Source organism: Hypanus sabinus, chromosome 1 (genome assembly GCF_030144855.1).
Source record: "Hypanus sabinus isolate sHypSab1 chromosome 1, sHypSab1.hap1, whole genome shotgun sequence".
Classification (NCBI taxonomy): domain Eukaryota; kingdom Metazoa; phylum Chordata; class Chondrichthyes; order Myliobatiformes; family Dasyatidae; genus Hypanus; species Hypanus sabinus.
Window position 1 is genome coordinate 169,488,968 of NC_082706.1, and position 15,631 is coordinate 169,504,598.

Below are 15,631 nucleotides of genomic sequence, written 5' to 3' on the forward strand. Positions count from 1 at the left end.
TGAGGTGACCAGAACTGAACACAGTATTCCAAGTGGGGTCTGACCAAGGTCTTACTGTATATGGCTATAACATTATCTCATGGCTCTTGAACTCAATCCCACGGTTGATGAATGCCAACACACAATATGCCTTCTTAACAACACTGTCAACCTGCGCAGCAGCTTTGATTGTCCTATGGACGCGGACCCTAAGATATCTCAGATCCTCCACACTGCCAAGAGTCTTACTATTAATATTAATCATGGGCTACATTTCACATGGGAGTATTTCATTAAGAAAAAATAGACCTCCTATTTAAAATAAATATGCAAATAGTGATGTTCATTCTGCTATGCACCAGCTTACAGGAAAAGAGGCAACATTTAGGGTGAATTCAGATAATTTGGTATAAACAGACTGGGCATTGTGTAAAATTAATATGTCACCTAAGTGCACATAATTGTTAAATGGCAACTTTTATCATTATACACAGTAAATATATAAAAAAAGTGCAAGATAACATTCTGTTTCAGTTTTAATAGCATGTTGTATGCTATCATTAAACAATTTCAGATTTGCTGCAAAGATTAAATGGAGTTGGATGAGTTCACAAATGTGTATGCTGGGTAGGTACTGTACCTATCTTATTGTGACCTTCCAGGTCTTGCCTTTTTGTAATCAAATGTACCAAAGGTTACTTATCCTTAAAGAAAAAGTAATGGTAACTGCAGTTCACTTATTATATCATCAGTTGTTAGAAAAATGCTGTAAGTGCTAATAGGGCACTTAGACATAACATAATTAGGCAGAGGCAATGTGGATTTATGAAAAGAAAATCTCTTCGATAGATTGGATTTCTTTAAGGGTGTAACTGTCAAATGAATGAAATAGTGCCTGTAAGTGTAATGCATCTGAACAAATATTTAATATAGTGAGAGAGAGAGAGAGAGATGCAGCTTGAAAAGAGGCCCATCAGCCCATCAGTACCACACTGAACACCCTACACCTGTTTTTACATTACTTCTACCATAACCAATTTTATTCTTCCCACATTTCCGTCATCAGGAGCTATTTGTAAAGGGCAATTAACTCACCAACCAACATGCTTTTGTGATATGGAAGGAAATCCAGGTAGCCACAGTAAGAATGTGCAAATTCCACGCAGAAGTAGAGGTTAGGACTGAAGCTGGCTTGCCAGCAATATGAGGCAGCTGTACCACTGTGCCACAGAAGCTTATCACACAAGGTAAGTAGGGCATAATATATCATGAATGGAGAATTGTTCAACAGTGGGGATAAATAGTTCATTTTAGAGTGCCTCAATAATTTATAATTACAATCATTAATCATTAATTAGTACTGTCTATAATTTGAGCACTCTAATAACATTTACTTGCAAAGATTAAATGCAGTTGAATGAGTTCACAAATGTGTGTGTTGGGTAGGTACAAAGACAAGTAGATTAGTCAAGAGAACAAATATATGGTGACATTTGCTGGATTGAGGTTGAGAGCAAATGTAAAGGTATCCACTTTGATTTCTTAAAAAAAAACCTCCATTCACATAATATATTACAGACAATTATATGGGCCCTTACCTCATAAATAACCCTTCTTGTGATACTGTATCAAATGCCTTTTGGAAATACAAATGAACAATATCTGTAGGCTTTCCTTTATCCACATCTTCCTGGTATTGCAATAAACTTCAAATAATGTGATATACTTTTCATTGATTGACATTACATTTCCTAATAACAGGATTGTAGCCCAGAAGACCTTTGCTGTGTGGTCTTTGTTACACCCTTGGGAATCCTAGCTGATGCTGCCCCTGACACTGTGGCAGGTTTCATCCATCTCTTCTTGCAATTAACTTTTGAATGGAAGGTGTGGAGAGGTGCACTGCTCTTTGCCCCATGGCTCCCTTGACACATGATGCTTCACTTTGGTCTTTTGTCTGAAACACATTATAAAAGAGCCTTTGAGTGCTGATGGAAGGTAATACAGCTATATTTTTCATCCAAGAACTGTTATACTACCACACTGCTAAGTCCAGGGATATGAGCTAGGGGATGCACTTAAGCAGGATGCTATTTAAACATTGAACTTGCAGGGGGTGGTTCCTGTAATGCCCAACACAACAAACCTCCTTTTACATAAAGTGCAAGACGAAAGGGCATATGTAATGCATAATTAAAAATGAATGAGTTTGTTATAAATTTAAGTAACTAGAAACTAAGCACAGCTCCCATGACATATTTAAGTTTGCTGATGACACCACTGTTGTTGGCAAAATCAAAGGTGGTGATGACTCGGCATTTAGAAGGGAGATTGGAAATCTAGTTGAATAGTGCCTCAACAGCAGACTCTCCCTCAGTGTTTGCAAAACCAAAGAGCTGATCAACTACAGGAGGAAGAAGATGGAGGTCCACGAGCCATACTCTCTGGAGTTCAGAAGAATGAGAGGGGATCTTATAGAGAAATACAAAATTTTGAAAGGGATAGATAAGATAGAAGTAGGAAAGTTGTTTCCATTGGTAGGTGAGACTAGAACTAGGGGACATTGCCTCAAGATTTAGAGGAGAACATTTAGGATGGAGAAGAGGAAAAACTGTTTTTCCCAGAGAGTGGTGAATCTGTAGAATTCTCTGCCCAGGGAAGCAGTTGAGGCTTCCTCACTAAATATATTTAAGAAACAGTTAGATAGGTTTTTACATAGTAAGGGAACTAAGGGTTATGGGGAAAAGGCAGGTAGATGGAGCTGAGTTTACGGACAGATCAGCTATGATCTTATTAAATGGAGGGGCAGGCTCGATGGGCCAGATGGCCTACTCCTGCTCCTATTTCTTATGTTCTTATGTTCTCATTAGGGAATTGGAGATGGAGAGGGTCAAAAACATTAAATACCTTGGCGTTATCATTTCAGAGGATCTGCATTGGGATCAACACTTACGGGCTATCATAGAGAAGGCACAGCAGTGTCTTTGCTTTCTTAGAAGTTGGAATAGATTTGGCATACAATCTAAAATTTTGATAAACTTCTATAGGTGCACAATGGAAAGTATCCTAAACAGTTGCACCATGTCCACAAATGGAAGAATCTACATAAAAAGGTGAGTACAATCTAGTCCACCACAGGAGAAGCCCCTCCCACCATTGAGCGCGTTTACGAGGAGCACTCCACAAGAAAGCAGCATCCATCATCAGGACCCTCACCACCCAGGAGGTGCTACTATTATTAGGCAGGAGGTACAAGAGCCTTAAGTTCTACACCACCAGTTTCAGGAGCAGTAATCACCTGAGAACTATCAGACTCCTGATTTGGCATGGATAACTTCACTCACCTGATCACTAAACTGAATCCACACCCCACATACTCACTTTCAAGGACTCTACAGTTCTCAGTTTTTTTTTTATTTACACAATTTGTCTTGTTTTGCACATTGTTTGTTTATGTACACTTTTTCATAAGTTCTATTGTATGTATTTCTTTATTTTCCTGTACATGGCTGTGTTACATTAAATTTTGTAAAACATTGAATGAATGCCTGAACAGCTCAAAATGACAATTTAACTTTGTGAGCTTGCAGTATGTAGAATGTCTGTACAAGGTAAACACTGTAGGTTTGTTAAAGTCTAATGTTTGTTGATGGCAGCTGGATTGTATACTAATGGGGGCACCATAAACAAGGCAACTCATGCAAGCAGCTCTGGTGGAAACCATCAAATACTCCTGTTTCAGTCAGCTACAGCTGAGAACCACAACATCTGACGTCTGAACAGTTAGTAACACCTTTTTAATGTGATTTTAAAAGATCTATCACAAATTAAAATTGAAGGAATCCGAATGGACTCTGGATGTGGCGATTCCCCTTTCAGATGGTGATGCAAGCTGGCTTAAAGTTCATCTAAGAAAGCGCGGATTTTGACTTCCAATACTGACCATCTTGCTGGCAAACATACAGTCTCTGGTAAATAAAACTGAAAATCTCAGAGCAAGAGTGCTGTACCAGAAGGACATTAGGACAAGTTGTGTTTTTTTTTGTTTCAGAGAATCTTGGTTAACCCCTTCTGTTCTGGACTCAGTGATACAGACTGATGGGCTCACAATACATCACCAAAATAGGGCTGCTGAGTCTTTCAAGGGCAGAGGAGGTGGAGTATGCTTCATGATCAACTCCTTGTGGTGTACACACATGCCGGTTCTGTCCCCTCCTATTCACCCGACCTGGAACACCTCGTGATCAAGTGCTGAACATTTTATCTGTTGCAGAAGATTTCAGCCATCATTTTGGTTGTGGTATACATCTCACAATCAGGCCAATGTAAAACAAGCTGTTGACAAACTGAGCAATGTAATTAACAGGCATGAAACAGCACACCCTGATGCCTTCCCTGTCATTTTGGGGGATTTTAACCAGGCCGGCTTGAAAATATCTAAATAATTATTACCAACTTATAGCACCAGAGGAAACAACGCACTGGACCACTATTACACCACTATCAAGAGCATTTACCATACTATCCCACGCTCATACTTTGAAAGTCTGATCATCTGGCTGTACTTCTACTCCTTGAGAACAGGCAGAGACTGAAGACCGTAGCATTAGTAGTGAGAACCAAGAGAGGCCCAGGAGCACTTATAGGACCGTTTTGGATTGGTGAACTGGACTGTGTTCAAGGATTCATCATGGAGTCTGAATGATTATGCCACAGCTGTCACTAACTTCATTAAAAGTTGTGTGGATGAGAGTATGCCTATGAGAAAATACTGTACATACCCAAATCAAAACTGTAGATGAACCAGGGGGTTCATAGTCTGCTGAGGGCTAGATCTGTGGCATTCAAGTATGGTGACTCAGGTCAGTACGAGAAAAACCCTGTACGGCTTTTGGAAGGCTATTTCAAGAGCTAAGGAACAATTTCAAATGAGGTTTCAGACAAAATCGGGTGCATGTCAACCCTGGCAGGATTTGCAGGCCATTACTTCCTACAAAGCAAAAACTAACACCATAAATGGTAGTGATGCTTCACTCCCAGACGAGTTCAACAATTTTTGTGCTTGCTTTGAACAGGAGAATAAAATTGCAACAATGCGGATCCCGGCAGCGCCTGGTGACAGTGTGATCTCTGTTTCAGAGGCCGATGTCAGGCTGTCTTCCAATAGGCCCCAATGGAGTACCTGGTAGGGCTCTGAAAAGCAGTGCCAACCAGTGTTCAAAGACATTTTTAATCTTTCCATGCTACAAAAGGGCAACAATTATACTAGTACCCAAGAAGAGCATGGTGAGCTGCCTTAATGACTATCGACTAGTCGCACTCACATCCATGGTGATAAAGTTCTTTGAGAGGTTGGTTGTGGCTAGAATTAACTCCTGTCTCAGGAAGGACTTGGACCTACTAAAATCTGCCAATCACCACAGTAGGTCTATGGTGGACACAATCTCATTGTCTCTCCATGCAGCCTTGGATTATCAGGACAATACAAACACCTCTGTCAGGATGCTGTTTATTGACTCTAGCTCAGTGTTTAACACCATCAGTCCTGATTGAAAACTTCCAGAACCTGGGCCTCTGTACTTCCTTCTGCAACTGGATCCTTGGACTTCCTAACCAGTCGACCACTATCTGTATGGATCGCTGACGACCAATACTGGTGCACCTCAGGCATGTGTGCTTAGCTCACTGCTCCACTCTCTTACACCCATGACTGTGTGGTTGGGCACATCTCAAATACCACGTGTAAATTTGCTGATGATACAACCATTGTTGGCAGAATTTCAAATGGTGATGAGAGGGCATACAGGAGTGAGATATATCAGCTAGTCGAATGGTGTTGTAGCAACAACCTTGCACTGAAGATCAGTAAGACCAAAGAACTGATTGTGAACTTCAGAAATAGTAAGAACAGGGAACACACACCAGTCCTCATAGAGGGATCATAACTGGAAAGGGTGAGAAATTTAAAATTCCTGAGCTAACCTGAACTCAATATATTGAAGCAGCTACAAAGAAGGCACAATGGCGGCTATATTCCATTAGAAGTCTGAGAAGATTTGGTATGTCTCCCAAAACAGATGCATCATGGAGAGCGTTCTAACTGGCTGCATCACCATCTGGTACAGGGTGGGGTGGGGGGCTGGGGGGCTACTGCACAGGATTGAAGTAAGCTGCAGAGAATTGTAAAGTTAGTCAGCTCCATCATGAGAACTAGCATCCATAGTATCCAGGACATCTTCAATGAGCGATGCCTCAAAAAGCCGGTGTCCATTATTAAGGACACCATTATCCAGGTTCTTTGTTCTCATTGCTGCCAACAGGAAGGAGGTACGGAAGTGTGAAGGCACACACTCAATGATTCAGGAACAGCTTTTTTCTGAATGGACATTGATCCCACGAACACTTTTTTATTTCTATTTCTGTACTACTTATTTAGTTTAACTATTTTATATACACATACATACATACATACATACACACAGACACATACATATTTACTGCAACCCTGATTGAGAAGTTGCAGAACCTGGACCTCTGAACCTCTCTCTGCAACTGGATCCTTGACTTCCTAACCAGCAGGCCACAATCTGTGCGGATTGGTGATAACATATTCTCCTCATTGACGATCGACACTGGTGCACCTCAGGCGTGTGTGCTTAGCCCACTGCTCTACTCTCTATTTACACTAGGCATAGCTCAAATATAAATTTATAAATTTACTGACAATACAACCTTTGTTGGTAGAATCTCAGGTGATGACGAGAGGGTGTACAGGAGTGAGATATGCCAAATAGTGGAATGGTGCCGCAGCAAAAACCTGACACTCAACGTCAGTAAGACAAAAGAGCTGATTGTGGACTTCAGGAAGTGTAAGACGAAGGAAAACATACCAATCCTCATATGGGGATCAGAAGTGGAGAGAGTGAGCAACTTCAAGTTCCTGGGTGTCAAGATATCTGAGGATCTAACCTGGTCCCAAACCACTGATGTAGTCATAAAGAGGGCAAGACAGCAGCTGTACTTCATTAGGAGTTATTTGGCATGTCAACAAATACACTCAAAGACTTCTATAGTTGGACTGTGAAAAGCATTCTGACAGACTGCATCACTGTCTGGTATGGAGGGGCTACTGCACAGGATTGTGGGAATGATGGTATTAAATGCTGAGGTATAGTTGAGAAACAGCATCCAGACGTTGGTGTTTGTATTGTTCAGGTGGTCTAAAGCCGTTGAGATTGCATCTGCCATTGACCTATTGTGGTGATAGGCAAATGGCAAAGGTTCCAGGTCCTTACTGAGGCAGGAGTTCAGTCTAGTCATGACCAACCTCTCAAAGCATCTCATCACTGTAGATGTGAGTGCTACTGGGCGATAGTCATTAAGGCAGCCCACACTATTCTTAGGCACTGGTATAATTGGTGCCTTTTTGAAGCAAGTCAGAACTTCCACCCATAGCAGTGAGAGGTTGAAAATGCCCTTGAGTTGGATGGCACAGGTTTTCCGAGCCTTACCAGGCACTCCATCAGGACTTTCCAACTTGCGAGGGTTCACTGTCTTTAAAGACAGCCTAATATCGGCCTCTGAGATGGAGATCACAGGGTCATCAGGTGTAGCAAGGATCTTCACAGCTGTAGTTGTGTTCTCCCTTTCAAAGCATGCATCTGGTAGTGAAGCATCACTGCCATTCATGCTATTGGGTTTTGCTTTGTAGGAAGTAATGTCTTACAGACCCTGCCAGAGTTGCCGTGCACCCAATGTCGCCTCCAATCTCATTCTAAATTGTCTCTTCACTCTTGAAATAGCCCTCCACAAATCATGTCTGATTTTCTAATACAGGTCTGGGTCACTAGTCTTGAATGCCACAGATCTAGCCTTCAGTAGACAACGTACCTCCTGGATCATCCACGGTTTTTAGTTTGGGAATGTTCAGTAGGTCTTTGTGGGCACACACTCATCTGCACAGGTTTTAATGAAGTTGGTAACAACTGCAGCATACTTATCCAGGTTCGAAGATGAATCCCTGAATACAGTTCAGTCCACCGATTCAAAGCAGTCCTGTCGGCACTCCTGTGCTTCCCTCGTCCATACCTTCTTGGTCCTCGCTACTGGTGCTGCAGTCTTCAGTTTCTGCCTATACTCAGGGAGTAGAAGTACAGCCAGGTGATCAGACTTCCCAAAGTGAGGGCGTGGAATAGCATGGTAGGCATTCTTGCCTACCATGGTTGTGTAGCAATGGTCCAGTGTGTTGCTTCCTCTGGTATTGCAAGTGATCTGTTGATGGTAGTTGCTTCATGATTTTTTTCAAGACTGGCCTGGTTAAAATCTCCCAAAACGATGGTGAAGGCATTAGGGTGTGCTGTTTCATGCATGTTGATCCCATTGCTCAGATCATCTAAAGCCTGATTGACATTGGCCTGAGGTGCTACCAAAATGACCCCGGTGAACTCACACAGTAGATAAAAAGGACAGCATTTTACTGCTAGATATTCCAGGTCTGGTGAGCAGAACTGGGACAGCACTGATACATTTGAGCACCAAGAAGAGTTGATCATGAGGGAGAGGAGGTGTTGGAGTTGTTAAAATACATTAGGACGGATAAGTCCCCGGGGCCCGACGGAATATTCCCCAGGCTGCTCCATGAGGCAAGGGAAGAGATTGCTGAACCTCTGGCTAGGATCTTTATGCCCTTGTAGTCCACGGGAATGGTACTGGAGGATTAAAGGGAGGCAAATGTTGTCCCCTTGTTCAAAAAAGTTAGTAGGGTTAGTCCAGGTAATTATAGACCAGTGAGCCTTAAGTCTGTGGTGGGAAAGCTGTTGGAAAAGATTCATAGAGATAGGATCTATGGGCATTTAGAGAATCATGGTCTGATCAGGGGCAGTCAGCATGGCTTTGTGAAGGGCAGTTCATGCCTAATAAGCCTGATAGAGTTCTTTGAGGAGGTGACCAGGCATGTGATTTACATGGATTTTAGTAAGGCATTTGATAAGGTTCCATGTGGTAGGCTTGTTCAGAAAGTCAGAAGGCATGGGATCCAGGGAAGTTTGGCCAGGTGGATTCAGAATTGGCTTGCCTGCAGAAGGCAGAGGGTCATGATGGAGGGAGTACATTCAGATTGGAGGGTTGTGACTAGTGGTGTCCCACAAGGATCTGTTCTGGGACCTCTACTTTTAGTGATTTTTATTAACGACCTGAATGGGGGGGGTAGAAGGGTGGGTTGGCAAGTTTGCAGACGACACAAAGGTTGGTGGTGGTGTAGATAGTGTAGAGGATTGTCGAAGATTGCAGAGAGACATTGATAGGATGCAGAAGTGGGCTGAGTAGTGGCAGATGGAGTTCAACCCAGAGAAGTGTGAGGTGGTACACTTTGGAAGGACAAACTCCATGGCAGAGTACACAGTAAATGGCAGGATACTTGGTAGTGTGGAGGAGCAGAGGGATCTGGGGGTACATGTCCACAGATCCCTGAAAGTTGCCTCACAGGTAGATAGGGTAGTTAAGAAAGCTTATGGGGTGTTAGTTTTCATAAGTCGAGGGATAGAGTTTAAGAGTCGCGATGTCATGATGCAGCTCTATAAAACTCTAGTTAGACCACATTTAGAGTACTGTGTCCAGTTCTGGTTGCCTCACTATAGGAAGGATGTGGAAGCATTGGAAAGGGTACAGAGGAGATTTACCAGGATGCTGCCTGGTTTAGAGAGTATGGATTATGATCAGAGATTAAGAGAGCTAGGGCTTTACTCTTTGGAGAGAAGGAGGATGAGAGGAGGCATGATAGCGGTGTACAAGATATTAAGAGGAATAGACAGAGTGAAATGCCAGTGCCTCTCCCCCAGGGCACCACTGCCTAGTACAAGAGGACATGGCTTTAGGTTAAGGGAGGGAAGTTCAAGGGGGATATTAGAGGAAGGTTTTTCACTCAGAGAGTAGTTGGTGCGTGGAATGCACTGCCTGAGTCAGTGGTGGAGGCAGATACACTAGTGAAGTTTAAGAGACTACTAGACATGGAGGAATTTAAGGTGGGGGGTTATAAGGGAGGCAGGGTTTGAGGGTCGGCACAACATTGTGGGCCGAAGGGCCTGTAATGTGCTGTACATTCTATGTTCTATAAGGCACACACCTCCACCTCTGCTTTTGAGAGACTCTATACATCTTTCCCGACGGTATACAGTCGATCTGAATTGCTGCATACGGTACAGAAGGGGTTCATGGAAGGGGATGAATGCTGCAAAATACAGAGAGATCTTGCTAGCCTGTCCTGGAAAGTTTAAACTGGGGAGGAAATTCTCTTTCAGCAGTATATCAACCCAAAGCACACTGCCAGAGCAGCTATGGAGTGGCTTCAAATGAAGAAAATTCCTATTTGATAATTGATATAAGAAAAATGAAGAAAATTGATGGCACAGTTAGAGCCTGACCTTAACCCAATCAAACATCTCTGGCAAGACCTCAAGAATTCTGTCCACCACTGATCTCCAAATAACCTGGTAATTTGAGTAATTTTGCAAGGAGGAATGGCAAATCTTGCTTCATCATGTGCAAAGCTAATAGAGACTTGTCCAAAAAGACTACTGGCTGTAATAGCTACAAATGGTACAAGAGTATTGAGCAAAGGGGGGGGGGGGGGGGGTGGAGAGAAGAATACTTTTGAACTGCTGACATTTCAGTTTTTGAATTTTTAGTTTCTTACGCTTTACAATTTTGTTTTTTTGGGCTCTAATGTGGAAAAAAGATGAGCATGAGAGTCACAAATAAAAAGTCTCAGTTAAATTATTCAAAATCCCTGTTTGTAATACTCATTTATGTGTTGGGGTTGAATACTTCTGCAGGGCACTGCATGGAAGGCTCCAATGGGATACATTTAGTGTATTGTATATATGTGGTCTCCTTATGCAAAGATTATTTGCCTAAACACACAAAGTGCTGGTCAGGCAGCATCTATGGAAGAAATGAGCAGAAAATGTTTTGGGCCAAGACTGTAAAGAAAGGGGGCATAAGCCAGAATAAAAGGGAGGGGGAGGAAGGAGGGAGGATCAGAATGACATGAGAAGCTGGGAGATGATAGGTGGAAGAGGCAAAAGGATGAAGATATAATCTGAAAGGAGTGGTCAGGCAACCACAGAATAAAAGGAAGGAGGTGGGAGCCGAAAGTTGTAAGGTATGGGTGATGGGTGAAGGGGAAGAGAAGGGGTTTCCTCTCTCCTGTCCTGTATTGCAAGCATTAATTATAATGATTTTAGTGCTTTCATCACTTGAGTTCCAGGTGTGACCCCATCATCGAAATTTCAACACCCCTACATTACTGCAACAACTTTTACTAGATACTAGTGCCATTAAGGACTGGAAGGAAAAATGTCTTCATTCAAGATTTGTGAAGCTAAAGTATTTCCTCTATCAAAGCACTATGGAAACTCAGTCCTTGAATAAGACTAATATTGATATACTTCTAGGTGTAAAAAGAATCCAGGTAACATGGGTAGGGTTAAAGATCCGAGAAGGAGGGAGATAGAATGAAAGGAAACTTGTAGAGAGTATAAATGTCAGTATAGATCATCCTTTTCCTGTGCTGTGCATTCTATTCAACTTATAGCTTTAGTATTTAAAGAAAACATGAACCTAGGACAGAATACTTAAGAGTCAACATCAAATTATGTCGACCATCAAACCATGGACTGCTGCCTGACCTCCTGACTGCTTCCATATTTTCTGTCTTTGTTATTTTCCACGTCTGATTACTCAGTTGTCAGTGTATGACAATTCATATTAGGTGTTTAATTGCTTTCTTTGACTCTATTAAAACAGGAATAGACTGCAGCATATATTATCTTTGGTAATATATATGATTGCAGTATGACTATTCAAGCTTATTTTATGAGTTGCTCTACTGCATACTATTAAGAAATGGTTTGTATTATTTAAATTGATGATGCCCACATTAAATTGCAAATCTGAGGTCGCTGATACTATCAAACATTGATCTGATCTGAGCCATCTGTCAATGAGATATTAGTGCCAAAAATAACATAAAATTCAAAGAAAAGGCAAAAGTTATTAAGGAATACAAGCATAATTAGAATGATATTAGGGCTTCATTGTTAGGGTTCTAAGATGATGTGACCCCATCATCAAAAATTCAACACCTCTAGATTGCTGTAACTATTTTTACCCTTTGAAACCAGCTCAAATAAACTCATTTGAAAGGGTAAGACTTGTATTACATTAAACAATAGTGTAAGATTAAAAAAATCCAGAATGCTAGAAAAACACAGTGGCATCTGAAAAAAAAAACAAAACTAACTTTTCAAATTGAAAACTATTCGTCATTTCAGATTACCAGCACCTGCATTTTTTTTCCAGTAACCATGTCAAATATGTCTATCCCGTTGAGTCTGATTTATTACCCTGTGAAATTATGGCTGAATCTCTGTTAATACTACTTTCCCATCACAATCAGGATTGTTATTCAATGACATAATAATATCCATTGCCAGGTTTATTACCCTATCCATGTTACCTGGATTCTTTTTACACCTAAAAATCTATCAATATTAGTCTTAAATATATTCAAGGACTGAGTTTCCATAGTACTTTGATGGAGATCGTTTGTTAACTTCACAAATATTGAGTGAAGAAATTTCTCCTTCCAGTCCTTAATGGCACTGGTATCTAGTAAAAATGATGAAGTCACCAAAAGGTGTTGAACTTTTGATGATGGAGTCCCATCATCCTAGAACCCAAGTAGTGATGCAGTAAAATCATTCTAATTATGCTTGTATTCCTTATTAACCTTTTCCTTTTGTTTGAATCTTACGATGTTAATGAACTTTTACCCTATGACTCTTAATTTTTTTTTGTCCATCCATGGAAGACCTACTGGCCCATTTCAGAGGGTATTTAAGATTCAACGATTGATATACATGGGGTCAAATATAGGCTAGACCAGGGATTCCCAAGCTTTTTTTTATGCTGTAGACCTCTGCCATTAATCAAGGGGTCATTGGACGAGAGATGGGGAACCCCTAGAAAGTTGACAGATTTCCTCTTTGAAGAACATGATGGATTTTTCAACATAATTCAGTAAATTATTTTGTGATTAGCAGAACTAGGGAGCATTTTTCAAAATTAACTGAAGTTAAATACCACAGCTATATGGTGGGATTTTTACATTGCATCTCTGGATTGTAATCCTGATGTCCAGCTTGATAACTACAGTACCACCCATCATATTACTTAATCCAAAACCTATATGGTGTTATGCAACATTATTTTTAAACTCTTTATATTATATTGCAAACTTTCAGTGCCATCTTCAATTTGTTAATTTGGTACTTTCTAACATGGCAAATTATTGATGCAAAGAAATGTTTCTTTTCTAATTTTGGTTTTATTTACCACTTCAGACAACAGCATTAGGGACAATCCTTTGTAAAGTTCCCAGCCCACAGAAGTTCAACAGAACAAACCAGCAAATCAGTACAAGTAGAACAGTTAGAAGTCTATTTGTCATAGGCTGGACATTTGAGTCATATGTATCTTATCCATATAAGATTTTGGTTTGAAAATATTTTAAACAATTTTAACCTAAGGAAAAAAAACAATTACATAGAGAATAACTAAAAATACATAGCCCAAGAGAGTCATAATGGTCCAGTATCAATTGGTGGTGTATTTTAAAGGCATATTTTTAGTTCATTTTCTGAAATTACTTTATGCACTAAAATAGGACATTTATTTTAAACTTGGCAGGTATTTGTGAATCAGCTGTTAGCAGCATTTCTTCACATTTACATGTTGTACAGAAACTGCAGGTCTTTATTTCACGGCAGTGAATTCAATTAACAAAAATCTTCACACTTTTTACCCAATGAAGTCAGGTACATTTTTTGTGAACATATTCCCAAAATATTCCTATCTGCCACAATTTTTTTTTGCTACTAGATCCAATTAAGCATTATTTTAAATTTGCATGTTCATTCAATTGGAACAATATATTTCTGGAAATATATTTTAAACTCGATGGTAAATTTGTATCTGGTTGAAGAGGAATTTCAACTTGTTTCTTTGGGAACTAACATTTTAAGAAAACAATTCCTGTACAAAAGCAAAAGATTTCAGAAATAAATTAAACATTGATAGTTAGATGCTTCTGTTAAATTCCACCATGCTACTCTGAGAATTATGAAACATGCTTGTCACTGAAACCTGTTTGCATTTTAGAATTGTGTATTACACAAGCCATATACAGTATTAGACCGAGATGTATCCATATTCTCATGTTTAAAAATGTAGGTAAATTCCACATTATACAAAAAGTAAAGTACACAAGCCAAATCCATCATTACAACTTTGCACAAATCTAACTGTAATATACAAATCATATAAAGATATCCCTGCACAGTTTAGAACTTGGAACTGTATATAGAATAAAACTACAATAGAACTAATAATTTCTCAATTTAGAACCGTTTCTTATATTGGTATAGCAGATTACATAATTAATATTGCCTAAACAAGCTGCATTTATTCAAATGAGCCAGTAACAATTGTTACGTTGCTCTTGGCTTCATACAGTTTTGACTACACATTAACCTGGAAACAGTTGTTCCATTAGAACACTTCTTTGTATTGTTTTTATACTGTGCTATGTGATGTCAAAATGTTTTTTGAAGAGAAGAAATGCACTTTAAAACTACTCATAATAGTACACTTATATGAAACAAGAACCATTGGATATCAAATATGGCCTTTATTTATGACAAGATTTACTGCATTAAAATGGCAAGTGGGAGATTATAGAAATTTGTAACTCTCCTCCCCCCGCCCCAATATGGTCATACACTCACCAATACCACACTAAGTCAACAGAGAATGAATCTCAGTCTGAACAAAGCAAGAAGTAATGCTCACATTTTAGAGGAGCATCTGAGCATGAGCATAGATGAACATCTGAAATGCTGTCTGCGGCTACTGCAACACTCATTATTTATAAACTAGTAGGCAGCACAGTCTCAAGTAATGCAAAGTTTCTTTGTGAAGATTACAGAATACAAATTCAGTAAAATGCAAATGTTAAAATGATGGATGATTGGCGTTTTATGGAGGCAAGTAAAAGAAAGGATTAGGGTCAATCATAATCAGATGCTGGTGCAGCTTCTTTAAAAAATGCTTCTGATGTCTTATTCGTTGATTGGAGGTAGCTGCTTTTCAATGAACTCTTTGATATCCAACATTTCCTAATTTTAAAACAAAAAAAAACTGTTAGAATTATTTTAATGAAACAGCCAAAAACTGGCTCTAATATAATGTGACTATTAGAATATCAACACCCGTCCTCCACGGGACCGTGAATAACACTAAATAGAATGCAGTTCAAGGGATTATATCAAATAGAGTCCAGTCCCTGGTATAAAAAAGCTACTTATTAACCACGAGGACCCCAACTCCAATTATAATCACCAAATACTGTGCTCCAATGCACCATTTTAAGCCCAAAGATCTTTGTACTCCACTCTGAAACTAACATATCTCATGCCTGAGTTGGCTTCCTGACCTTTGTCATTTCTCATTCTAATCTAATTTAAAAAGTATATTCCTCTTACACCTTTTAATTCCAAATAATATATAAGAAACAAATAAATGCTTGTATGCTTCA

General features: G+C 39.9%; 1 protein-coding gene across 1 annotated transcript in view; it reads right to left on the reverse strand.

Moving 5' to 3' along the window:
* Nucleotides 1-13,343: 13,343 nt before the first annotated feature.
* The window catches only part of LOC132400015 (acyl-protein thioesterase 1-like), a 51,251-nt gene continuing 48,963 nt past the window's right edge, over nt 13,344-15,631 (reverse strand). The window contains exon 9 of the mRNA XM_059981068.1: nt 13,344-15,212. Coding sequence (XP_059837051.1) covers nt 15,156-15,212 — 57 coding nt within the window. The 3' untranslated portion in view covers nt 13,344-15,155. The remainder of the gene's footprint in view (nt 15,213-15,631) is intronic.